At 52.2% G+C, this 27,611-nt stretch overlaps 1 protein-coding gene across 1 annotated transcript in view; it reads left to right on the top strand.

Annotated features, from left to right (window-relative positions):
• The first annotated feature begins 18,567 nt into the window (after positions 1 to 18,567).
• Positions 18,568 to 27,611, top strand: part of CD9 (CD9 molecule) — a 33,120-nt gene continuing 24,076 nt past the window's right edge. The window contains exon 1 of the mRNA XM_035028417.1: positions 18,568 to 18,806. Within this exon, the coding sequence (XP_034884308.1) occupies positions 18,741 to 18,806 (66 nt within the window). The 5' untranslated portion in view covers positions 18,568 to 18,740. The remainder of the gene's footprint in view (positions 18,807 to 27,611) is intronic.

The following is a 27,611-nucleotide window of genomic DNA, read 5'->3' as shown; positions in this document are numbered from 1 at the left end:
GAAGGGGGCGATAACCAGAACATCTACTTCATGGAACCGTTGACAAAATCAGTATGTAAAGCTCTTAAGCAGAGCCTAAATCAGAAAATATTTGCTGTGATGTTAGTATTTTGTGTAGCCGGGAGATGATGTCTGGAAGGAGGGCTGCCCAACATGGGGGGAGCTGCGTGGTCAAAGGCCCTCCCACCCCCCACCCCCTCACCCCCCCCACTCCCCCACCCCCAGATCACGATGGCCATCGAGTCCTGAAGAGGATGGAGGCCCGGAGAGGAAGAGGAAGCAGGTGTCTGGGAGACCTCCCATCAGTGACCACACTCAGGAGCCTCCTTGGAATGCGGGAAGTACAGGGTGTTGCTGTGACTTCTACAAAGGCATCCTGGTCTCTGTGTTCATGACCCGGGGCACTGGTGAGCACAATGGCCGGAAGAGCTATTCACCGCCCGGCAAACAGACAGTGTCTGCCGCCTCCCCTCGTCGCCCAGGAGAGCTGCTCAACAAATCCTGCTGAAGCAACCCCACCTCCACCAGGAACGGTGGACGCGGCGGGCCCCCCAGATAAACCACCGGGTAGCCTGGGCCTCCAGCGTCCCCAGCAGCCAGGCTGTCGCAAGGCCATCCCACAGTGGCCAGACCCCCCACAAGGGACTTGCAACAAGCTGGCTTCCTCTGAGCCTTCCCTCAGCACTGATGAGCTCCACCGGTGATCAAGTCTCTAAGGGGCATGGCCTTCCCGACAGGTGACACAGAGGCCTGTGCCAGGCCTGAACCGAAAGTCACAAGAGTGGATGTGAATTCTGCCAGATCTCCGATTCGCTATCACCCAACTTCTCAGTGCCTCGGCTTCTGCTCTGTCGCTGGAAGAAACACCACCTGTCAGGGATGTCTCAGAGCCCCAGGAAAAGCACAGGAAACCGTGCAGATGAAGGTGCGCAGTGAGCCCCAAAGCACACAGCTCTCTTGCTCCCGAGGCACCTGCCAAGCAGGACCTGCAGCTTCCAAGGTCAGGCATTTTGTACTTCAAAGGACTTGCACCTAGGGGGCGCTCGGCTGGTTATGTCGGGAGAGCATGTGACTCTCAGTCTTGGGGTTATGAGCTTGAGCCCCACATTGGGTACGGAGATGACTTAAAATCTTTAAAAACAAACCAAAACACAAAAACAGAGGACTTGTACCTAGAACTCACGGAGGCTTACACGTGAGGACTGACCCTATGTGAAGGCTCACGAAATGGAAACCCAGGACTTGATTCACCCAAAGTCACCCCCCCAGGCTAGTGACACAGCGGCCACGGGACCCACTCCTCCTCCGGTGTCGTGTCGCCTCCTCTCAGAGGGATGGAGCTTCACTGTTGGCCTCAGCTGAGTTCGGAGACAGGATTCCCAAGTCTGTTCCTGGCATATGGCTTCATCATTTGTCTTTCTGTGACTCCATTTTTCCTCACCTATAGTCTTCAGAGAATAAGCAGGAAGAACATTCAGTGCCATTCAAACAAAGCCTCCGAGCCTTACCGGCCACCTGCTCTGTGTGAGGCTTCAGCAGTCTCTGTGGTATGTATAAAAACAGAAAGCACTTTAGTGCCTGCCCACAAGGAACGTATAATAAAATAGCAGTAATTAAAATTTTGAAAGCACCTTACAGTTTTTCTTTCCCTTTCTCACTTAACCTTCAAAACAGGCAGGTATGACCGGCACTATTTCACAAACATGGACCTGAGATGGAAGGAGCTCGTCCAAGTGGGGAATTGTGATGGTCTCATTACACTTGCCACAAGGCACTGTCTCAATTTTTTTTAAGATTTTATTTATTTATTTATTTGACAGAGAGAGACACAGCGAGAGAGGGAACACAAGCTGGGGGAGTGGGAGAGGGAGAAGCAGGCTTCCTGCTGAGCAGGGAGCCCGATGCGGGACTCAATCCCAGGACCCCAGGACCATGACCTGAGCCGAAGGCAGATGCTTAACAATTGAGCCACCTAGGCGCCCCTCAATTTTTTTTTAAGTAGGCTCCATGCCCAGTGTGGAGTCCAATGTGGGGCTTGAATGCATGACCCTGAGATCAAGACCTGAGCTGAGATCAAGAGCCACACGCTTCACTGTCTGAGCCGCCCAAGCGCCCCTGAGGCACTGTCTCTAAATAACTCGAATCTAAGACAAAATTTGATGATGACTACCGTTTCTTCTAGGACTCCCTCAGCTGCAAGTGACCAAAAAAGAAAAAGAAAAAGGCAGAAACCAAATATGAGCTCACAAACTGAAAAGTCCAGCAGCAGGGCTGGGCTGTTTCCAGTGTAGCCTGACTGGGGTTTACATGACCACAAAACCCTGGTTTCTCTCCGTCTCAGCTCAGCTTTGATCTCCTCCCTGAGCTGGCATCTCAGGCCCCCTATGACAAAATGGAGACAGCGCTTGCAGTGTTTATGCTTCCAGGCTCAAGGCTGTGGGGGAGGAGTCCCCACCTCTCTTCCAGAAAGTCTCATTGGCTCTGGTTGGAGCCCAGGCCCCTCCCACACTCATCACTGTGGCCTTGAAGACAGACCATGGCTTTGGCCAATCGGGCTGACTCACAGAATGGGGATCAATCCCACCCAAAGCATAAGTGCCAGAATGGGGAGGGGCTGGTTCTTAAAGCACAGGGAGGTGCTCTTTTACCCTTGAAGGGTGAATGGATGCTCAGTGGCCTGACAATGAAGGGTGAATGGATGCTCAGTGGCCTGACGATGCACATGCATAAAAGTGAACAATACATGTCATCCACCTTAACTTGACTCAGTGGCTTTGTCTCTGGTTCTTCGAACCACCTCTGGTTGGATAACAATTTTGTCCTCTTGGTATCTAAACCACAGCCTCTGAGGTACTTAGGTGTTTTCAAGACAGGAGAGGTTAAGCAAAAACTTCACAGTCCTGCATTCGGATTGGAAATAGCAGATTTTATGGCTGGTTGTGCAGCAGTTGTGGACCAATATTTTCTGTCTTCCAAGCAGGTCCTGGGGGTCCATCCTTCCCTTCTGCTCACCTCCCCCATGTACCCAGTCAGTCACCAAAACTTGACAGTTCCAATTCAGAAATGCCTCCCAGCTCTAGCCCCTTCTCTCCATCCCACGGCCACTGCCACAGTGCCAGCCCCTCATCTCTCACCCCGACATTAAAAGTGTCTTAACCAGGGGCACCTGGGTGGCTCAGTCAGGGGAGCATCCGGCTCTTGATTTTGGCTCAGGTCATGATCTCAGGGTTGTGGGATCAAGCCCCACATTGGGCTCCATGCTGAGTGTGGAGCCTGCTTGGGATTCTCTCTCTCTCCCTCTGCCCCTCCCCTCTCACACACACACGTGTGTGGGTGTGTGGGTGTGTGTGTGTGTGCACGTGCTCTCTCTCTCAAGAAAAAAGTGTCTTAACCAGCACCCTTGAGATCGTCTCTCCCCAACCCAGTCTACACCATCAGGGCTGTTTTCCCCACCAAATGCTGGCTAAGCCACACCCCATCAGGCAGGCTGCTGGAGAGAAACAGAGGGAACACCTGCAAGGGTTTTCTAAAGTGAACAGACCAGGGATGGAGATGCACCTGGGGACTAGCCCCATGGGAAGCCTCCACCTTCCTAGGCCTGAGACACAGAGAGAGGAAGCCAAGTTACCAGAGCCAAGGAAAACCAGAGGTATGGTGGCAGAGGGACGCCGCCGCTGCCTGGAATGTGACAAGGCAGCAGGGGGATAACCCCAACCCATCTCTCCTCCTGCCTTCCAACAGGGGTCAGGGAGCGTAGATGAAGCAGCCTATAGAGAAGTTGAGAAGAGGGTAGAGAGTGGGTGGGCTAGCAGGAAGCAGGGCAAAGAGAAAATAACCAGCCCACATAGTTACACGCATGCATGCACGCGCGCACAGCCAGATTTCACTCCCTCTCGCTCTCAGGAGCAAGCCCAAGTTCATGAGTCCAGTACACTCTGGCCACACTCTCTCCCTAAAACAGGGATTCCCATTAGTGCCGCCCACCACCACCACTCCCAAGCCCACTACCCCAGACCTACAAGGCCCTCTCCTGCCTTCCCGCCTTGTCAGGTGCTATTCCCTCTGCTTACATTATGCCTTCCCTACTCCCCAAGCTCTCCCCTTCTTTCCACATCAAAGTCCCATTCATCCTTCAGGGCCTTTCTCAGATGGCACCTCCTTTGTGCAGCCTTGACCAAGTCCCACACTCAGAGCATTTCCTGGGCTCCCACAGCCTCCTTCATAGACTCCATCCTAGCAGCTGTGGCCTTGTTCTGGGACGGTTTGCTGGTCTACCTCCCTGTTCGGGCTCTGAGCTCCTCGAGGTTGGGGATTGACTCTCTTCATCTCTCCATCTTTGGTCTAAACACAGTATCAGGCACATTGTCAGTCCATAAATATTCATCGAATCTATGAATCGAAGATGAAGAGAGGACTTTGGTTTCCTTCTAATTCTTGCCCCCACCCCTATTTTTTTGTTCCCACAGCAGAGAAGCAGAGCGGGGCAGGAGTAAGAAAGAGAAAGGGGAATGTGTAGTCCAACATCCACCCAGTGTTTTTCTCTCCCAATCCGGTTCCAGACTCTGCTTGACATAACACGGGAAGCCTTTCTCCTTGGCCTTCTATTACTGGACAAGTCCAGGTTTGAGTTGAGTGGACCTAAGGAAACAGCTTTGTCCATGAGGTCCCTGGCTTGCCCTCATCACTTTCTGTGGTAGCATCCTCCCCACCCAGGAGAGGTCCCAACCATCTGGCATGGTCATGAGGGGGACTCTACTGTCCCTGCTTATTATAAGCACAGACATTTTGTCAAAGCATGTCTGACTGGGCCAGGGGTGGGGGGTGGCGTGGTGGTGGGGAGACAAGACTCATTCCTTCCCCTTCTACAGAATTCATTCATTTATAATGTAAACTGAGTGCTCCAAAGGACCAGGCACTGAGGACACAGCCCTGAATGAGCACAAATGGTCCCTGCCTCCCAGACCTACAGTCTAGTGAGAGAGAAGATGCTGAACAAGTAACTGTTCACATATTGTGTGGGGACTATAGAGAAGGGGGAGGAGGCGGCAGAGGGAAGGAGCAACCAAGAGAATAGATGGAATGAAAGAAAGCCAAAAACCGAAGAATCTTCACAAACCAGCTCCTCTTCTCATTTCTGCTTAAATTCCAGAACTCGAGGGACCGGGAGAGGAAGAATTACCGGCCAGGAGAGGTACTGTATCCGTTTCCTGGGGCTGCCAGAACCTACCACAGACCAGGGGGCTGAACAACAGGAACGTATTATGTCATGGTCCCAGGGACCAGGAGTCTGAGAGGAAGATGTGTGCAGGGTTGTTTCTTGCAGAGGCTGTGAGGGACAGCATCTCATGCCTGTCCCCCAGCTTCTGGTGGTTGGTGGACCATCACTGGTGTTCCTTGGCTTATAGATGGTGTTCTCCCTGTGTCTTCACAATGTCTTCCCTTTATCCATGTCTCTTTCTCTTCACAGGGCCTTCGTGTGTGTGTGTGTGTGTGTAACATACATAACAAAAAATTTTACCATCTCAACCATTTTGAAGCAGAGTTCAGTGGCATTAAGCACATTTACTATGTTGGGCAACCATCACCACCGTCTATCTCCAGAACTTTTGCATCTTCCCAGACTGAAATTCTGTCCCCATTCAACACTAACTCCCCATTCCCCACTCTCCTAGCCTCTGGGAGCCCCTACTCTGTGTGCTGTCTCTATGAGTCTGACTATTCTATCCTGAGTGGAATCGTATATTTGTCCTTTTGTGTCTGGCTGATTGCACTTAGCATGATGTCTTCAAAATTCCTCCTTATCTGCATAGCATTCTTTTTATGAGGACACAATCATATTGGATTAGGGGACTGCTCTACTCCAGTATGATCTTATTTGAACTTGACTGATTAGATCTGCAATGACCTGATTGCCAAATGCAATCACATTCTGAGGTACTAGGAGGTGGGGACCTCAACATATGAATTCGGGGGCAACAATTCAACCCATACCAGATAGACACTGATCAAGACAGAGATGGGAAATACAGAAAAGGCACCTCCGATGGGCAGAGTGGGAGGGGTAGATGAGCAAGCTCTTGTTTTGTTGACCCCTAACCCTGCTATACTCCTGACAGGGGCCACTTCCCTGGCGCACTTCCCCGGGCTGGCTGACTCACTGCACAGGAAGGGACAGGCAGGAATGGCTGGCTGCTGAGCCAGGGACCCCTCACCTCTGGCCAGGCCTAGCATGGCTTCCTGGGGAGTCGCACTCACCGGCCCTCCCCACTCTGTGTCCTGCCTGGATAGTGGGTGACCACTTAGCCCTCAGAGGGAGGCCAAGGGGGGCCCCTTCTCCCTTGACAATGTCCTTATCCAGGGGCCCAGCTGTCCCAGCCCAGAGGCTTCCGCTGCAAGTCACATCCATCCACACATATGAAGCACTCCCTTCCTTTTCAACAAAAATGCATTAACACCCACTGAAGGCCTGGTCTAGGCCCTAGAGATAGAGCAGCAAATGAAAGGAACTGCCACTGTCCCTGTGAAGTTTACATTCAAGTGGAAGGAGACAAAGACAAAACAAATCAATGGGCAGGGCAGGTGGTGTGACAGGGTGATGGAGGGAACAAAGCCGGGGAGGAGCATAGGGAATGGGTGGGCTGGGCTGGGCTGTGTCATTTGTAAAGGGGAGAAGCCATCCAATAGCAGAGGTCCAAAAGGAGGAGGGCTCCTGGGGGAAAGGGATCCAGGCTGAGCAAAGAGCAAGTGCCCAGGGCCAGAGGGGGAGGGTGTGGGGGGAGGTGCACCACACACTGTGGGCCCCCCAGAATTGGGTTTCACCCTGAGGAAGCGGAGGACAAAAAAGGAATGACTGGGGTCTGCCAGGCCTGGAGAGACCGCGCAGGTCTCAATTCAGAAGCCCGGTTTTCTGTGTCAGTGGTGGTTTAAGACTCTTTGTTCCAAAGGGGGTTGTTTGTTTGTTCATCTTAAATTTAAATTGGGAGAAAAAGTACAGTAATCTCTGGGTTAACCACTTTTGCCTCAGAAAGCTGGCTACTCCAGCCACAGCGAACCCCATGCCATGGGAGGCAGGACACTGGGTGTGTGTGTGTGTGTGTGTGTGTGTGTGTGTGTGTGTGCTCGCATGCACGCACAGTGTCTAACACCCTCCCCAGCTGGCCTCATGGGCCAAAAAGGAAATGAGATCTCCCTCCCCCCATCTTCCCTTGTCCCCTCCAACTTTTGGTTTTCCTGGGACTGTTCCTGTCTGCTGGAGGGAGAGACAGCCCAGGTACTAGAGACAAGGAAGGAGCTGGGGAGACACTTGAGAGTGTGTGTGGCAGAAACACATGTGTACAAGCCAGCAAGGTGACGGGGACAGAGAAGTGTGGGCTGAGCTCCACTCATGTTGTGTGACCAGAGCGCATTCCCACGACTCGATGAATTTGGGAAAACAAATTTGCAGATCTGGACAAGTTCACGAGGACAGGGGCGCCGGGGGATGGTCCGGGGCCAGAGCTAAAACGAAGGAAGCATTTCCATGCCGAGTAAAAGCATCTGTGGGTTGGCATGGCAGGGAGAGGAGTTTCCGGCTGCCCCCAAGCACAGTGAGGCCAGAGAAGAGGGGAGGGCTGGGCTGGGCCTCCGTGGGTTGTCAGCAGTGAGAGAGGACAGTACTTCCCCCAGAGAGGAAAGAGGCCGCTCCTGCCGGGAAGCAAAGCAGAGAGAAGGCCCACAGTGGGATAGGAAGGGCTAAAGGCAGACTTCCCCCAGCAGAAGATTCTGGGTGATAGGGTGCCTGGGGGGCTCAGTCGTTAAGCGTCTGCCTTCGGCTCAGGTCATGATCCCAGGGTCCTAGGATCGAGCCCCGCGTTAGGCTCCCTGCTCTGCAAGAAGCCTGCTTCTCCCTCTCCCATTCCCCCTGCTTGTGTTCCCTCTCTCTGTCAAATAAATAAATAAAATCTTAAAAAAGAAGATTCTGGCCATTATGGCAGGCCCATCCCTGGAGGCCTGCCCTGGGTCAGAGCCCTACACTCCCCAGTAGCCAGAGGGGGTGGAGCAGTTAAGGAACCCAGAAGGTGTGGCCCAGAGCAGGAGAGAAGAGAAGCAGAATTTACTGGACTTTACTATGTGTGGGATAGTTTCCATAGGGTCCCAAGATGATCCTGAAACGTAGGTGGTTTTGTTCCTTTTCTACAGATTATGAAAACAGAAAAGACTCACATAACCCCAGGGCCACTCAGCAAGTAAGTGCCCCCCACCACACACACCCAGCCTACGATGCTCTTTCTGCCACCCCACACCCATCTAAAAGGCAGAAGAGCCGCTGTGTGCAAGGGAAGCAAACTCATCCCATGCAGCCCCAGAGGGCAGAACATGCACTCGGTTACAGGCAGAGTGCAAACCTTTCCAATAACCACAACTACCCCCTAGGAGGGGCCTGGCCTGAGGAGGGGGTGAGCTCACACCAAGCTGACTACTGGGTCACTGAGGGGGTCCGGGAGGTCCCCATCCCTCAGAGAAGCTATGCCATGAGGGAGCAGCACAGGAACCTGCCAGGGTCCCATCGTGCCCTTGACCCGCCTTTAGTGTGGGAAGGAGGGAACCTCAACTTTGGATAAAGGGGGAGAGCAGTGGTGGCTGCCACTCTCCTAGAGCATCCAGGGAAAGATCCCTGTTATAAATCATTCCGTTCATAGTATCATTAACAGCTGTCCTTTTTTGTGCATTTACTATTGCCAGGCTCTGTGCTCGATGTGTTGCATGCGCTATTACGATTTAACCCTCAAAGCAAGCCTATGGGACAGGCGCTCTCATTACTACCCTTTTTTTTTTAAAGATTTTCTTTATTTATTTGAGAGAGCAGGAGCAGGGTAAGGGGCAGAGGGAGAAGCCGACTTGAGCGGGGTGAGGGGCAGAGGGAGAGGGAGAAGCAGGCTCCCCGCTGAGCAAGGAGCCAGACGTGGGGCTCATCCCAGGACCCTGGGATCATGACCTGAGCCGAAGGCAGACGCTCAACCGACCGAGCACCCCAGGTGCCCTTTATTACAGACAAGGAGACCAGCTCGGGGAGGTGACAGGACTTGCCCAGAACCGCACAGCCTGTATGTGACAGAGCCCAGACTCCAGCCCAGATCCGTCAGACTTCAGAGCCAGTGTGTAATGTGAGGAGCTAATGTTGCTCTGACCTGTCCTGATACAGAGAGAGCTCTGGGACAGAAGGTAGTCGTTTTCCATTGCTGCTGTGACACATTATGACACACTTAAACACGCATTTATTATACTGCGTTTCCTAGAGGTCAGAAGTCCGACACATGGGTGTCACTGCGCTAAAATCAAGGTGTCAGCAGGGCTGCCTTCCTAGTTCTGGGGGCTTTCGGGGAGAATTCATTTCCTTGCCTTTTCCAGCTGCTAGAGGCCGTCCTCATTCCTTGGCTTGGGGCTCCTTTCCTTCAGCTTCAAAGCCAGCACTGTCCTGTCTTTCTGACCTTTTGTCACATCTCCCTCAGACGACAGCCAGGACCATAGCTCTGATTTTAAGGATTCACGTGAAGAGCCTGGGTTCCCTTGTACAATTCAGGATAATCTCCCCATCTCAAGGCTCCTAACCTTAATCACATCTGCAAAGTCCCTTTTGCCATGTAAAGTAACATACGTACTGGTTCTAGGGATTAGGATGTGGACATTTGTGGGGGGAGGCATTATTCTGCCTACTGCATACAATAAAAATGGGAAAAGGTGAATGTACCAGTAGCAAGGTGCCAAAAAATGGTGGGGGAAGGGAATGAGACATAATATATATTAGTATTTGCATACAGAGTCATGCATAAAAACCAATATTCGTTACTGGGGGAGGGCTAGACTGGTAGGGGATGAGAGGTCGGATGGAGATGTATTTTGTCATTATTGGAGTGTTCAAATATACACAAGAGTACAGAGAGTAGTATAATGAATCCCATGTACCCATCACCGTGCATCAACAATTACCACCATATCCCCATTCTTATGTCATTTGCCTCCCCACTTTTGGGGAAGGGGCTGAGAAGTTTAAAGCCAGTCCCAGACACCAGATCATTCTAGCCTTAAAAATTTCAAGATGAATCTCTAAGAGATAGGGTTTTTCAAAAATATTCCACAATACCATCATCCTCCTAAAAAAATTAACAGCATGTCCTTAATATCATCTGATACTTAGACAATATTTAAATTTCCCCATTGCCTACAGAAAACATTTTTTTTAGTAATTGATATGGTTGAAGGAGGATTCCAACCAGGCCCACATGTTGCCCTTGGTTGATAGGACTCCTTAATCTTAATCTAGAATAATTTCCAGAAGGGACACTTCTCCCTCCCTACTCTTTTATATGTTTATCTTTCAATCATCTAAATGTTAAACTTTAGATGTTAAATCATCTAAAGTTAAATTTAGAGGAAAATATAAACCTAATGCTTCAGGGAGAGTTAGCATGCCCCAAAGGCGGGGGGGTGTAAGAAAGCCCCCCAAGAAGTGGAGAATCAAGGGTGGAGAGGATGGTGAGGGTGGCAGAAGGCCCACCAAAGTTCCAGGTGGTAGACGGAGTCAGGGAGCCCAGGGGTCTGGCATTCTGGAGTGTTTCCTGGCCTGCTCCGCAGAGGTGGGTAGAAGGATGGCGGGGATACCAGCCACAATCTGGCTTGAAGTAACCTGAGGAAAACCCCCAAAGCCAAGGATGATACAATCATTCTAAATATGCATGGTAGTGAGAAACCACAGGAAGCCCACCATCCACCAAACTGAGCCAAGTGTCGTACCAAAGCATACACAGATTAGGCCACCAGGGACAGTGGAGACAGGCAAAGCACAGAGGACAGAGACAGCCCGAAGAAACTAGAATTCGGCCACTTGAGTTCAGGTCCTCCCTCTGCCACCAGCCGCCTGCACTGTCCTGGGAAAGTCACCTGTGGACCTTGAGGAACCATGGCTGGGCGAGGCGGGAGTGAGTAGTAATATATGCTAGTATTTGCTTGCATTTGCGTAAAGGAGACAGAAAACCCAACCGAGAATCAAATGAGATCCTGGGTGTGGGTGTGGAAGTGGCAATTTCCCTGCTTAATATTGTGGAACGGCCAGATCCCCAAATCCCACTCCTACCAAGTTCCCCACATTATTTCTGACCCAACAGAAGGGTTGCTGCAGGATGTATAAGAGTTTGCAGTGAATAGGAAAGTTACTGTAAACCAAGGAAATGACAGGCTCAAAGGCAAATGGACGGGAGTGAGCCCAGTGAAGTCAGAGAATTAAAAGGCATGCAAAATACTAAATCACTGTGGGCTCTTGGATTGGATACTGGAACAGGAAATGGACATTAGTGGAAAAACCAGTGAGTTCAGAATAAAATCTGCAGTTCAGTTAATAGTACTGTACCTGTGTTAACTTCTTAGTTTTGACAAATATCCCATGGTTATGTAAGATGTTAACGTTAGAGGGAAGCTGAACTATTTTGGCAAATATTCTGTAAACCTAAAGTCATTTCAAAAAAAATTTTTTTAAAAAGCTATTAAGAAAGAGAGAGAAAGAAAAGTAGTACAAAATAGCTCCAACATATAAGGTGCTGGAAGTGGGGAAATGGGTGACAGACATCAGCCCAGGCCAGATGGCCAGGGGCCTCCTATATGGTGCAATCTGCTGGCAGTGACTCTGAGACAACATTCTCCCTCTCTGAAACTTTCCCACAGGTCTCAGGGGGACAGTAGTGACAGCTTCTTTTTTTTTTAAGATTTTTATTTACTTGACAGAGAGAGCAAGAGTAAGCACAAGCAGGGGGAGGGGCAGAGGGAGAGGGAGAAGCAGGCTCCCCAATGAGCAGGGAGCCCTATGCAGGATGCGATCCCAGGACCCTGGGATCATGACTCGAGCTGAAGCAGACACTCAACCGACTGAGCCACCCAGGCACCCCTAGTGACAGCTTCTTAACCCCCAGGTTCTCCTTAACTATAATTCACCTGTCCATACTTGCCTGAACCCACACACTAAGGTCCCAGGTCTCTCTCTCTCTCTCTCTCTCTCTCTCTCTCTCTCACACACGCACACACACACACACACACAAACACACACTGCCCCTCCAGGAGGAGCCTGTGACCAACCTCCGATCCTCCTCCTGAATCCAGAACCACCACCCAGAACAGAAGTCAGCAGCCATCCCCACTCAGTGAGGTAGAGAAAAAGCAGTAAGTCTGCTGTCCCCACAGCTGTGGAAAGGGAGGCTCAGAAAGACAAGGCAAGGTGCAACTACCACCTGCGGTCAGCCCCTGACACTCAAGAGAGTCGGCTTGCTGGCTTGCTCGGTGGCACCTTCAGGATGACACCACCCTTGTGGCGTCACCTGCAGCCCTTTCACCCTCCTCGATGATCGGAGGCAAAAAAAAAAAAAGCAAAGAACAGTGCCAATGTTAACACATCCACTTATTGAGCCCCTGGTCCTGGAACTGGACAATCCTGGCTCTGCTGCTTCCTAGCAAGTTCATTAACCTCCTGTGCCTCAGTTTACCCATTTGTAAAATAAAGATCATAAGACTATCAACCTCATGGGGCCATTTGTGGGCTCAATGAGCTTATCTAGCAACTAGAACAGTCCCTAGCACATCATATGTGCCCATCCAAGTGTTATTCTTTGGACTATTTTTTCACTGAGTATCTCTGGAGTACCTACAGTGGGTACCTCAGGAGCTGATAATCTAGTTGGGGAGATTTTTTTTTTAAGACGCATGAAATGTCATATTACCATCCAGGACAATGTCTGAATAGAGTCTAGCAGGTAATTCAGAAAGAAATTCCTACAAGAGTACAGGGAGGGGGCAGAGCAGACTGAGGTGACCAAGGGTACTGGGGCAGGGGTAGGGCCCCCGCTGGCCTCAAAGCCAGGTCAGCTGCATACAGGGGAAGAGAGGATGGTCCTGGGCCGGGAGCCGGGGCTGAGGACAGAGGAGGTGGGAACTTAGGCGTAGACACGGGAGGGCACACAGTCTCCCAAGAGTAAGGACAGAATTGTAAATACGGTAAAGGGCTTTTGTGATGATTTTAGAATTGGAACATTAGCTTTTCGTATGTTCAATAAATACATATTTATTGAGCACCTACTGTGTGTCAGGTTCAAGGCACTTGGGACACATCTCCGAACAGGACAGTCCAAACCACCCACTCTAGTGGAGTTTAAATTCCAGCAGGAGGAGGCAGACCATAAACAGGACACATCCTAGGAAAAGTCTCCACTTGGGCACCTGGGTGGCTCAGTCGGTTAAGCATCTGCCTTAGGCTCAGGTCATGATCCCAGGGTCCTGGGACCGAGTCCCACATCGGGCTCCCTGCTCAGTGGGGAGCCTGCCTCTCCCTCTGCCCCTCCCCCCTGCTTGCTCTCTCTCTCTCCCTCTCTCTCCCAAATAAATGAATGAAATCTTTAAAAAAAAGAAAAGCCTCCACTCTGTTAGAAGGTGAAAGTGCTCAGGAAAACAGTGTCGATGAAGGGGGAGTTAGGAGGTTTTCAAGCAGGAACACTGAGTAGGAAGGAACAAAGCAAAGCTTTAGGAGTAGGACAAAAGTATATTAAATATTCATTACCTCCGGCCCCCTCCCCACCCCCAGTCTCCTAAAGAGGACAGATCCTGAGAAATATGACTTGCTTTGCTGAGCTGGGGGAGTGGGAGTGGAGAATACAAACTGGAAACACGGAGTGAGTGCTCCACCACTCCATGGGGACAGAAGGCTGGCTGGTGGAGGCTGAGCTGGGGCGGCGTGGGGGGGGGGGGGGGGGGGGGGGGGGCGCGGCAGGCGACTAGGCAAGAGTAGCTGCCACAGAATGGGAGCCTGCAGAAAGAGACACCCAGAAAGGGTTTTTAGAAGGGTGTTCTCTGGCCTGTGAGCTGTCTGTCATCCCTCCTCCAGCCCTCCATGGCATCTTCATGAACTGCCCACTATCCGTGGGCAGCCCACGATGACTGGGTGTGTGTTTACTGCAGTGCAAAGGTGTGGCTGGGAGGAGAGCAGCCCAGCACAGCTCAAGCCCGTCGATGGTGCAAGACAATGGGTGGAGCGATGTGTGCAGACTGAACAAGTGACAACAGGGGGTCAGGAGGAGGGTAGGACAGTTGTTTGGCCTGAGGAAGAGCTTTGAGGGCCTGGCCTACAGGAGGCAGGAGGAATGAAGTCCAAGAAACGCACCCGGAGCTGGAAGCAGAAGGCCCAAGGCCTGATCTCGGGCCATAAATCACCATCTCCTGCCTTAGGCTTGCTTCCTTATCTCTGAATTGGGCAGCCTGGTGGTAACTGCCAGAAGTGGTGGGAGAGATTCTGGAAGCAAGAGCCACATTCAAGAGGCAGGTGTGGGGCTGGAGGGCGAAGCAGTCACAGGTGCTGTGAATCTCGGGGCTGACGGGGACGGGCCTCCAGGGCAGGGAGGCTCTCAAGTTCATGAACTCTGATCTGGATATTTGTTTTGAGATTCCTATTGCTTCTGTAACAAATTACCACCCACTTAGTGGCTTACCATAACACACATCATTTTACAGTCCTAAAGGACTGAAGTCTAAAATGAGTTGTTCCTTCACGGGCAGCTTTACAGGAGAATCGGCTTCCTTGCTGCGGCCAGCTTCTGGAAGCAGCTGCCTGCATTCCTCGGCACGTGCCCCCACATCACCCGGACCTCTGCTTCTGCCTTCACGTCTCCTTCTCTGGCTCTGGCCCTCCTGTTTCTTCTCATAAGGACTCCCGCTGATCCCACCTGGCCCACCCGTGTAATCCAGGATAACCTCCCCATCCCGAGATCCTTAACTTAATCCCGGGGGCGAAACGCCCTCTGGCACGCAAGGTGACCTCCTCACAGATTTGGGGGGTTCAGGCGTGAGGGGCCATTGAAGTGAAACTGCCCAACAGGCCCTTGGATACCAGGACGAGTTTAGGGAGAGGTCAGCTCCAAAGAGAAATGGCGAGAGGGGGTGAGTGCTCAGTGAGAGCTGAGAGAGGGTCAGAGGCCCAAAGCCTGAGGAAGGCCCACTCCTCCGCAGTGTCTCCACACACGTTGCAGGGTGCCCGACCGGCCAGCAAGGGACTGGGTGCTACGGAGAACACAGAAATTAATCAGGTGAAGTTTACTTTAGAGGAGCTCACCACCAAAATGTGTACCCACAAGAGAACATGATGAAGGTCAATGAGTCAGTGTGAGGGAGATTCAAACAAGGTAATCCATGGAGGAGAAGACTGGGGTGTTCTTCATGAAGTGGTGGCATTTGAGGTTAGTAAGAGGAGCAGGAAAGAAGTTTCTGGAAGTGAAGGAAGGGCGTGAACCAAAATGGTACAGCACCAGAGACACCGAGGGAGAAATGTCCAGAAAGAAGGTATGGTCAGCAGGGTGAAATGCTGCAGTAGCAGCAGCAGGGAGAAAACAGGCCCCAAAATGATCCCTGGTGGGGTAGCCAGGAGGGCAGTGAGCAGCCAGGGAGAGTGTGGGTCCTGCCTGTGGCCTCCCAGAGCGGCAGCAAGGAGCAGTCCCCAGGATATGGGTGTGGCAGGTCAGTAGCTCGCCTGGCCCCGAGGGTTCAAATCTTACCAGCAGAGGGCGCACACAAGCCAAAGTGGACCTTCAGCCTGAACCCAGGTTTTTCCAGAAACAGGATGCCCTGAGGCAAGGGAGGGAAAGTTTCCCCACTCCCCGCACCACAAAGCCTGGAAGCCGTCTCTGCCTCCATGTGATCTCTGACTCAGGGGCTTACCCAGATTTTCCCCTTCCAGCTAAAGCAAACCATATTTTTTCCATCTCTCCCTTTCCTGGTTGCCTGTAGAACTAACTGCCTGTAATAAACACACTTTGGCCCAGAGGCTTTTTGCAACATAGATTGTCAGAATGGAGGGGACCCCGCCATCTCCTAATCCAAAATGCGCATTCTACAGGTGAGGAGCTTGACGCCCAGAGACAGGAAGGACTTGTCCAAAATAAACCAAAGGGTCGGACCAAGAATTCAGATCGCCACACTCACATTATAAGGACCCCTTTGATTGTATGTAATTTGGAGCTTCACCATATCCCCCTCCATTGCTTCTGTAACAGTAACAGTGACAACAGCTAACATTTCTTGGCGCAGGTGTGTGACAGGCACTGTACTTAGCCCTCCTAGGGGATTACCTCATTCAATATGCACATTACCCTAAGTAGTTTCTCTTATAAGCTTAAATATTTACTGAACTCTCCTCCCACCTGCGCTGGTTAACGGGTGGGGGTGAGGGGAGGAGAGACGAATATCAAAAGATAAAATCCTCTTTCCCTCCACCTGTTCTCCCTCCACCGGGGGACACCCACCTGAGAGCGGCACAATGGGACATTGTCTGATTTTCTACCGCCCCCACATACTGCCCTGCCCCAACCATCCTCAGTGGACACTAGATTAGGGTGAGTGACGAAGGTGAAGCATTACCAAAATTCCTCCACTCAGCCGCTCTTGGTATTATGCAACACTGAAGGGAGCCCTGGTCTTTCTGCTTCCGGTGCCTCCTCTCAGTAGGTTCCCAAGAAGCATTAGAACACGTGAATGGAGTTCCCCATAATCTGACTCCAGCTATTCTGGCTGGGATCTCCCCCACCCCTCCCGCCTACACACGCATACACACACACACACACACACACACACGGTCCTCTCTTCTGGTTTTGCTGCACTGTCTAGCCTACACCCCATCGCCCCATCTTGTTCACTTCTCTCTCACCTGACCTATTCTAGAGCCTCCTAACTGCTCTCCACATGTCCTCACCTCATCTTCTGTGTCCCATGCTCCCCTCATACTACCCAGTTGCAGGGCCCCTGATACAACACGTCACCTGTCACCTTCCTCATAATCCCCCAAAAGCTCTGAGCCAAGGTCAGGACAGACAAACAATAGTCCTTATCCTCAAAGGGCTTGCTGCCTACACCTCCTGCCCTCCTCCACCCAACTGCCTAAAATACAGGTAGCCATCAACCTAAATCACACAGCAAGGGGAGGCCCCCCCTCAACTCACCAGCTGGGTCTCCAGCTTTACCTACCCAGTACCTCCCCCAGCTATGAGCTCCAACCCAGACCCCAGACAGCTCCGGGCCCCAGACTTTGATTCTCCTGTGAAACAACTGTTCCTTTGGTTCTGCAGCATCACTTCCCAGTCTGTGTCAGAGGCTCCTCCTTTGAGCTCCCTCAGCCCCCAACCCTATCTCTGTATCCCCAAACCGTACTCTCCCCCATCATCTGGCTGCCTGAATCCCTCCACCGGGGGACACCCAGCTCCTGCCCCTAATGATTCCCTTATGAGTAGATCCTGAAAAATGTTTTTGAATGAATCAACGAGACAACTGAGAGTGATAATAAGCAGCAAAATAAGAGCTACAAAGGGCAACACCCTCTGTTTCTAGTGGGTGAAATTTGACTTATGTTCTTTTTTTCCTTGTTGGTATTTTCTGATGTTTCTTGCTTTTGTAAAGGAAACTTCATTTTGAAAAAAAAAAATACAAAGGGGTTTGGGGACTTCAAAAGAAGAGGGAATCTCCTCATTCTCTGGTGAGCAACAGTAGAGGAATGTTTGAGGAGACTCGGAGTTTCTACAACTGAAGAAGGTAGGGCCAGGCAGCCAGAAGGCACATACCACATGCCAAAGGCAGGGCTAGGCCACGCGGAGGTGGGGAGCTGAGTAGGGCAGCGTTCAGCACAGACACAAGAGGAACAGAATGCAAGACGGGGACTTTCAACTTGGGTCATTGCATGTGGGGAGCTACAGAAAGTTGTCGAGCAGAGGAGAAAGGGGCTCAGACCTCAGCATCTGGAGGTCAAAGTGCAAGAGGGAAGGTGGAGGCAAGAACAGAAGCCTGGCTACGAACTCTGTCTTCTCTCAGGGCATCTAACCCCAAGGCCAGGAAGCACTGCAGGACCACCTGACTCTCAGCCATATTACTGTTCGGAGATCGTATTTGAAACTTACTCCCATAAGCCTCCAACCTCTCTTCCCACCTGGACTGCCAGCTATGCCAAATACAGAGTGTCCTCCATGAAGGAGCAAGGAGCCGCCTCAAGGAGAAATAAAGCCAGGCAGCTTCCCTTCAAATCGAGCCCAGCGCAAGAAGAGCCCTCATTCCGCGGGCAGGCTGCCTTGAGTAAGGGGACTCGACCCCAACCCCCAACGACCCGAGAAAGGTCTCCCAAAGCAGAGGGCTCAGGCAGGAAGACCAGAATCAACAAAGCGAGAACTGAAGGGCAAGGCCTCCACAGAACTCTTAGGTAGAAGCGGGGGGATGGGGAGGGGGTAGTCTGGAAAGATCCCAGGACGGTTGAGAGGAAAGGGGGAGGTCCGCGGCGGGAAGGAGGGTATAGCCAACTCGGTGGGGGAGAGGGCTGTGCCGGAGGCAGGAGCGGAGAGGGGAGTGCGGGCTCCAGGACTGCTGAGCCCCGCGTCCCCCCGGAAGCTGGGCTGGAGCCCGCCTCGGGGCATGGGCGGGGCAGGTGGGGCCAGGGGCCGGGTCGGCCGGGGGCGGGGTCGGCCGGGGGCGGGGTCGGCCGGGGGCGGGGTCGGCCGGGGGCGGGGTCGGCCGGGGGCGGGGTCCGCGGCACATGCGCACCGCAGCCGCCGCGCGCAGTAAGGAGTGGCACTTTTTAAAAGTGCAGCCCGGAGGCCCACCCGCAGCCGCCGAAGCCTCGGTCTGAAGTGCGGTGCCCCCCGTCCCGGCCGCGCGTCCTCCACTGCCACACCAGCCCGGCCCAGGCCAGTCTAGCCCGCACCATGCCGGTCAAAGGAGGCACCAAGTGCGTCAAATACCTGCTCTTCGGATTTAACTTCATCTTCTGGGTGAGTGAGCGCGGCCGCCGCGCGCTCCTCTCCGGAGCCACCTGTTCGTCCCGGGGACCCTGTCTGCGGTCGGGGCTGCCGGTAACTGGCACTGCCCGCGCCGGGTGGACTCCCCGCGGGAGGAGACGAGGCACCGCGGCCGCCAGCTGGCTCCTCGACCGGGGCCGGAGACGAGCGGGGCGGGCACGATCGTAGGGGGCTCCTCCGAAGCCGAGCCGGCGGCGGGACGCGGGGGGTCGTGGGGAGCTGGGGGGTGGAGACCGGCCCCGGCCCTCTTTTTCGCCGAGGGTTTGGGGTGGGAGTCGTGTCTGCTCCCTTCCCCTCAGCCCCTCCGAGTGAAGGAGGAGAAGGCGGCAGGGAGAAACGGAGCACCCCTCTTCTGGGAACTTCAGGCCCTGGCCGAGGAGGACTGTGGCGGGCAGTGCAGGTCGCGATCTGGGTGGGGTCTCACGAGTGGCGGGGGCCGCGAGGAGGGGGGGATGCGGGCGCTTTGCGGACTTCAGTGGAGCGGGGAGAGCTCAGCCCAGAGCTGTTGACACTTTTACACTGGAAAGGGAGAGGGAGGGAGGACTGGGACCCCGTCCCTGAGTGAGAGTGGGAGACCCCCTCCACCCTCGAGGTACCTGCAGGCTTGATTCTGAGCCCGCCGTGGGAAAGTCGGAACTCCCTCGAAACTACCTGAAAGACTAGCTTCTCTTGATTTTTTTTTTCCTCCCAAAGGCGATAAGTATCAGAACTGGAGAGAACTCTGGGAGAGTTGGGGAGAGGTGGGGCACATGCCTGCTGGCCCTTTTAGTCCTGTGTTTCTCCATTTCCGGGGGAAGATGAGGTGCCATCCGCCCACTGCCAGCCCGGGTCCTCCCGCCTCGCCTACACCCCTGTGCCGGCCCACCCAGTGGCTAGGCGAGGCCACGGAGAGTGGTTCACCTGGAGAGGACGCCGGGCGGGGCCGGGAGCCGCAGGACTCCCACTGCTGGCCGCACTCAGCCTTTAGGCAAATGGAAAGCCAGAGGCAGGCAGCGGAAAGGCGGATGTCCCCTCCACATCTTCTCTTGGGGGATTAAGGGACCACCCAGAGGCAGAAAGAAGCAAGGAATAGGGAACCTTGGGGTCCTGAGTCTGTGTCCTGAGTCTGCACACAGATGGACAGAAGGGGTTTGGAAAGGCAGCCCCTGTACTACTAGAGAGATGGCTGTAGAAACAGGCTTGCCACCAGAGCCTTGTAACAAAAAATATACTGTACTTACTCCCCGGGAGCTGGTCACTGGGGTCCCCACGAACCTTGGGGCAAACCTCTTGAGATTTTAATCCTCCCTCCGGAGCTGAAGGTAAGAGACTGACCTGCCCTTGCAAGAGTCAACATACCCAACACATGTTCTAGTGAGGATGGCACATAGATGTGCCCCTGCCCAACACTTGGCCTGTTTTAGGGAGACCCCTCCCCGGCAGTGGGCAGTTCTTCCTCCTGGTGTTCCCACCAGCCCCCAACAGCCAGCCAGCTCTCTCCCAGGCTTGGTTTCCTCCTCACCAACCTCTGGCACCAGAAAAGAATGTGAGAAGGCAGGCTAGCCCCACCCCACCCCACCCCTGTCCTTGGGGGGAGTCTTCCTCTTCCCTCCCCAGCACAATCTCCCCTGTCAGGCTGTTGCTTGGTCCTCAGCTATCTGCCTAGGCTGCATCAGGGTTTCAGGCCAGGAAGGAACCACAGACTGCCATGTGCCTTCATTACACACACACACACACACACCCTTACCCTTCTGCCGTGTGGCACATGCAGGAGCCTGATGGGAGGCTCCAGGTCTCCTCTGGTATCTGCTCAGTCTCTTATTGTCTCCAGCCCATCACCCCACCCATATTCAGAGCTGCCCCTGCCTGGACCAGCGCTGCTGGTCAGCTATGTCATTTGAAACAGACATGACTGAATCTGGAAATATTTGGGTCCAGAATTAGGAATGACTTTAGTGGTCATCCAGTCCAGCCCTGGTAGTCACAGTGAGGAATCAGAGAACAAGAGAGGGGTGATGGCCCAGGATCCCAGAGACCAAACCAATACCACAAGCCCTGGGTCCCTGACTTGAGTCCCATCCTCTTCTGTCTCCGTCACAAAATCAACAAGGGGACCTGGTAATGAGTGGGGGGGGGGGGGGGGGGGCGGAGAATAAGCTACGTTTTCCTGAATTAACAATTGTTCAGTAGTCCTGTATTAAGGTCCCTGTAGAGATGATAGAATAAGGGAGTATCAGGATCCACTTGTGCAGCGTTTTACAGTCTGCAGAGGCTTTTTCCAAGTCCCATGACATAAGCCAGAGCAGGAAGCATTATCCCCATGGTACCAATGACCAGGAAACCAGTCCCCAGAGAGGTGAAGTGACTTACCTAGGGTCATGTGTAGCATCAGAAGTAAGTTTGAAGGCAGGTCTGGTTAGCTTAAAGTGCAGCTACTTTCCATCCCAACCTGGTGCCATGCCCAGCTGGGCAGAAGCAAGCTCTCAGAAATACCTTTAAAGGGAACGGCTCAGATTGTTATGATAGCACCAGTTACCTTTTTCTCTTGAGACCAGAAATTTATAAACTTGGCGTTTGGGATCTGATGTGGGCCTTGGAAGACAGGAGTTGTGAGGCCAGGAGCCACCAGCACCTCATGAACAAAGGATGCTGAGAGGGGTGGCCTAGCAGGGACCCAGAGAGAAGACACCCACCTCAGTGGCAGTGGGATGATCAGGGTGGGGAGAAGGTACACCTCTGCGCGGGCCCCGGCGTCAGCCCCGTGGGACCCTGGGTGACAGCTGAGCCTGCCCTCCCCGAGTAGGGCCTCTGATGCTCACAGCCAGACCAGCTACCAGTCTGTTCATCCAACACCCCCACAACGCTAACTTCTTGGCTCTCCGTTGTGTCTCTGTTTTCCTCTAGACCGCCCTGCCTTCCCCCCCACCAAAAAAATAGTGGAAATCTGGACAGGGACCTGGGTATTAGTCTAGCTCTGTCCTTACGTCACTTTGACACCTTGGGGAGGTGGCTTTTGTGTTCCAGACCTCAGTTTGCTCATCTGTAAAACCAGTGGGTTGAAATAAATGGTCACCAAAGGTCCCTTTTGCTCAGTCTGTGAGCCCAGCCCCACCCCCAGTGCCTGCAGAAACAGCACTTTCCCACACAACCCAAAACCCAAGTCAGGAGATGGAAATGCACAGGGGCTACTAAGGCTTGTCCTCGGAGCCTGGCTTCATTGGGTCTTTACCTCTGAGGCCCGATTCTTGGTCTCTTTCCTTTTAACCTCACACTTCCCTCTATTGCCCTGGGTGGGGTCCCTCTGTTTGGGGGTTTTCTGTTTTCCTGGCCCTCAGCTATCTGTGGTAGTCCTGTGCACTGGTCAGTGCACGGCTCTGGATTCAGCACCCCCGCCGCCATGAGCAGACGGAGCTGGTGTCTACCCCATAGAGTTGCCATGGGTTCAACGAGACAATGTATGGGATGCCCTTGGCATAGTAGCTAACCCCAGACACAGTAAACTTCCAACCCAAGCTGTTGTTACGCCACAGTTGAGAAAGTAGATTGAGGCAGTGGAGAGGGTGGGAGCCCTTCCCCAAGAAGTGTGGAAATTGAAACCAGGGATGTAGGCAGGCATCCACACTCCACACATTCCGCCCCCCTTCTCTTCCTGCATCCTCGTGATCCACCCCACCTCTGTGATTCCTGCTTCAGGACACCCACTCCACTGCATGTGCGGCTCCACATTTGACTTTGGGGTGGCCCCACTCCTGAAAATAAACTACACGGCAGAGAACCCCTAAGACCTCAGGCTTCTGGGTCTGGGCAGGGTACGGACCTAGCGGGGCAGGCAGAGGCAAAAGCCCCTCCCACCCAACTTGCTGCTTCCCCCAGAAGCTGTTGGCCTTCAGCATCGGGCTGAGCAAGCAGCTGGGACTGTTGCCTAAAATGGCTCCCCACCTTTGGCACACAGACAGCGGGAGCTCTGGTAAGGCTGGCAGTGTTTGTACTGAGGCTGGCAGGTTTGGGGAGAGGTGAGGTGAGGCCAGGTGTCTGCATCTGCTAAGGAAAAGAGGACTTCTCCCCTGCCCGGAATCTTGATGGCTTGCCCCTCGCTTTTCCCTGCAATGGTTGTCAGTAGCAAAGCTCCAGCTCCTGATTTTGGGGGGATGGAGGATTCCTCTACACACACACACACACACCCTACCCCTTTCCTTTCAAAGTGCCCCATGGCCCCATTCCAGACCTTACTCTTTTGTACTCAAAGGAAGAGGTTTTGGGATTTGGAACCACTTTGATAAGCAGCCCCATGGAGGGCTGTCCTTGCCAGAGCACCTAACTAACTCTGCTAACTGAGTCCTCTGTGACTTCAGATGTCACAAGTCTGCGTTCTCACACCCTTTTGTATTAGAGGTGAATCTTCCCTGTTAAACACAGTGCTGGGTGTCCCATGTTTGATTTGCGTGTTTGTTTTCCGGTTCAAGTCCGTTTTATAAGGAGGTGTGGCTTTGGGTCGCACAGTTTGGAACTTAATAATACACCTTGAGCTGGCAAAAGCACCTTTTCTTCTAAAGAACCCAAGCCTTGACAGTTCTTTCCTGGGTGTGCCTGGCTGTGGGTGAGGGCAGGGGACCTGAGGTCATGGGTCATCGTGGCTTCTGTGACCTGTTGTCTCCTTAGTAGACCAGGAGTATTCTCGATAGACCTGTGTCCAGCTGGGGAGAAGAGAGTGAAGTTTGAGGAGGTGCATGTTTATATTCTGCATTCCCCCCCACCAGTTCTGGGGGGGGCGGGGGGTTCAGTGGGACTGCCTCTGGGCCTGCCACAGGTCTTTTCAACCAAAGCTGTGCAGAAACCGCCTCTCCATCTCTTCCATACGGGAGAGCAATGACTTACTTGTTCTGGGGTTTTGAAACTCGGCAAGAGCCTGTTGGCCCCGTGTTCTCAACTACTCGGAAATGTCCTCTGCAACTGAGGGAATTCAGGAGACCAGAAGGGCTAATCTTAACGATACATTTTTTCTTTAATTTATGTTTTTGAAGTCTGATGGGAGATCACTTGCCTGTTTCATTCTGTGGAAAAAGTAATGCTGGTCCAGGGACATTTTCATTTTCCATCAAGTGATGGCATGCAGCTGTGAAAAGCAGCATCCTGTCTCCAGATGAGATAATTTTATAATAATTACATCCATCCGGTAATTCCAACTGCCCCCCCACCCCCAACCACCACCCCCACCCCCAACCACCACCACCACCCCAAAAAAGTACTTTGTTCTGAATCGTTTTTAAGTACTGTGTGCCATCATCCTAGACTCATGGACCTTAACCTTTTTAGGGAATTCCACAAAATCAATGAGACCTGCCTCCACAAAAAATGCTTTTGCTTCTTTTTTTTTTTTTTTGGCTTTTTTTCTGGAGGCCAATGAACACCTCATATTGGTTTTTCTCTCTTGGTTTCCAAGCAACCTCTTCTCTGTTCTGAAATCCCATGCTTCAGCCATGAGCAGGGAGTTGCCTTGCCACTACCCAGGGACTGTGTGGCAGAATACGGGGTGATTTGAGAAAGGCTAAGTTCCCTGATGATCAAGAGCAGCCTAGACTGGAGAGCTAGACTCCCCACCCATACTTGCTCTGACTCTCAGCTTAATCATTGCCCAAGGAGTGGCTTTGACTCTCGATTAATTTAATGAGTATTCTGTATTTCTAGTCCACATGAAGAATCCAACTTTATGAGCTTCTAGCTAAGTTTTGCTTCTTCGGTTAGGTTTTCCCGTAGCTTGGGTAATTTGTATTTGTTTAGGAAGAACTGAGTTCTGTCTTTCCCTCTGCCTCCTTCCCACCAAATGGAGACTAAGATCAGCCAACCTTCGCCGGCCTTGTCCTTGAGGACTTTGGAAAGGGAGGAGTTTGGCGGGGGCGGTAGTACGTTGTTTGGGGATTTGGACTCCTGAGGAGATGATACTCAGCTTGGTTGAATAGCAGGGGAGGGTGAAGCCCTTTGATGGAGAGGGGCCTGGATTCATTTGATTCTAGCAAAGATCCCTGGGTGGAGAGGTGTGGGGACTATTGACTTGGAGAAAATAAGAAATCTGGTTTTGAAAGGTCCTTCTTGTTCAGTCCTCTTGCCAGGCATTGCGCAGGGATGCTGAAACAGTGACTCTTGCTGGCCTTGTTAAGAGTCACCCTTCAAAGCTTAATCCTGTTACTATTATGATCAACGTCCATTCCAGGTTCCAGTGTACACCTCTCAGGCCAGGAAGGCCAATGGCCCATGACCTCTACCAATCCCTCACCTCCAAATTGCTCATGACATAGCCCTTTGCTTCTGTTCCCAGTATGAGCTGCATGTCAGTGTCCAAGTATAAAAACAATACAGCACATGGATCATAGCAGAAAATCCTTGACTGGGACTTAAAAATACAATAAAGTAAATCAGACAGTTTTACTGAAATCAAAACAGGTTTCTATAACATTCTAGTTTTATCTTTAAACCTACATTGATTGAAGCAATAGCAAGATAAATGATAAACTGATTTATTAAAACTTGATATAGAAAGATCAGCAAAGGGACATCTGGGTGGCTCATTCGGTTGGGCATCTGCCTTCAGCTCAGGTCATGATCCCAGGTTCTGGGATCAAGTCCCATATCAGGCTCCTTGCTCAGCGGGGAGCCTCCTCCTCTCTCTGCCTGCTGTCCCCCCTGCTTGTGCTCTCTCTCTGTGACAAATAAATAAATAAAATCTTTAAAAAGAAAAAAAAAAGCAAAATCATACTTATGAACTCATTGCTTTGCAAGTCAATGGAAGTTTGGTGTTTTTAAAAGACAGTTTGCTATAGACTGGAATGTTTGTATTCCCCCCAAATTCATACATTAAATCCTAAAACCCAGTGTGATGGTATTTGGAGGTGGGACCTGTGGGGGTGATTAGGTCGCGCGGATAGAGCTCTCGGTGAATGGGATTAGTACCCTTATAAAAGAAGAGGCCCCAGAGAACACCCTCCTCCCTTCCACGATGTGAGATTATAGCAAGAAGACAGCCCTCTGTGAACCAGGAAACAACCCCTCACCAGACACCAGGTCTGTTGGTGCCTCGATCTCAGACTTCCCAGCCTCCAGAACTGTGAGAAACAATTTTTGTTGTTAAGCCGCCCGATCGATGGTCGTTGGTTACAGCAGCCTGAACGGACTAAGACATAGTTATTTACAGGTTTGAATTGACATGCCCTCTCCCCGTCTAGGGGAGTAGTTGCAGTGCGCCGTTTTTCACGCCCAGCTCACATCGGTGTCCCCCTGTAGTGGGCGGCAGGCCCCCTCACCCCCACAGCAGCCCTGCTCCAGTCCAGAGAGACAAGAAACCCTTCCCACTAAGACTCTCTCCCCGCTCGCCCCGATGCAATGTGAAGGCCTCACATTGCTTCTCATGATACAGGGCTATGGATTTAAATCCGTTATTATGCTCGGGCTTTCTAAAGCTTCCTTTCTCCCAGCCTCAGAACCTCTTCTCATCCTCTACTTTCCCCCACTCCCACCATAGTCTAGTCGCTCTGACTCCCTAAGACAGATAACCCTTAAGAGACCCCGAAAGCTTGTTTCAAATGGAAATTAGCTTCTCTCCCAGTGCTGGGGAGGGCCCATTAGGATGAGAAGCTGGCATTATCCTCCTCCTGTGGCAGGTGCTTCCCAGGACCCCATAGCCAGGGCTGTAACACAGGCCTGTGGTCATGCCCGCTCGTGCCCTTTGGTGGCAGGATGGTGCTGTGGGGAAAGGGTAGGGTTCTGGGCCTCCCCTTGGGGCCATTCCTATAGGGGCCGCAAGGACGGTGGCCGGTGGGCAGCTGCAGTGCAGTGTCTGCACTGTGAGGCTTGCAGCAGTAGCAAAGCTGGGGTGAGAAGAAAACACGCCAAGTTACTCTGGGGAATCTATTTTCCAGAGCAGTGCTGTGTCCACGCTGACTTTCTGGCCAGTTCAGCAAGGGCATGGATGAAGTTCTCGGGCCAGAGGCCAGCAGGAAGAAGCGCATTCTCTCTCTCTCTCTCTCTCTCTCTCTCTCTCTCTCTCTCTCTCTCTCTCTCGACTCCGTCCATCAGGCAGTTGGCCTCAGACAGAGGCCAGGGTCAGGTGGCACCTCCAGGCCAGGTGGCTGAGGCAGGTGCCTTCCCATCCTGAGAAGGTAGGGCCCTCTGCTAGTTCAGGTGGGCTCCCCTGGGATCCTTTATGGCTAGAAAGTGCACTTTTGAAATGGGATCAGTTATATGGCTGGGAGGGAGACAGGACAAAAGTGAAAAATTCTGAAATTAATGACACTGATGGAAAAGACAGTTCCACAAAACAATTGAGAATCTGGGCTTTGCAGTCAGACTGTCCAGGGTTCGAGTTCTCACTCAGCGGCTTATTTGCTATGTGATCTCCAACGAGCTGCTTCTGTGCCCAAGTCTTCTCAGCTAAAAAATGAAAGTAAATATTACCTACTTGGTGGGTCTGTTGTGAAAATTAAAGAGGACAGGTGAAGTGCTGCAGGCGGGGTGTAGCACATAGCGAGTGTTACAGGCTAGCTGGTCAGGAGCATACAGTTGACCCTTGAAGAGTGTGGGGGGTTAGGGGCACCAACCCCCATGCAATCAAAAATCTCTTTAGAACATTTGCCTTCCCCAAAACTTTACTACTAATAGCCTACTGTTGACCAGAAGCCTTACCAATAACGTCGTCAATTAACGCATACTCTGTATGTTATATGTGTTATATGCTGCATTCTCACAACAAAATAATCAAGAGAAATGAAAATATTATTAAGAAAATCATAAGGAAGAGAGAACACACTT

This window comes from Mirounga leonina, unplaced genomic scaffold (assembly GCF_011800145.1).
Source record: "Mirounga leonina isolate KUSES-001 unplaced genomic scaffold, KU_Mleo_1.0 Mir_201, whole genome shotgun sequence".
Classification (NCBI taxonomy): domain Eukaryota; kingdom Metazoa; phylum Chordata; class Mammalia; order Carnivora; family Phocidae; genus Mirounga; species Mirounga leonina.
The sequence above is the reverse complement of the archived record's forward strand: the minus strand, read 5'-3'. Positions and strand labels throughout refer to the sequence as shown.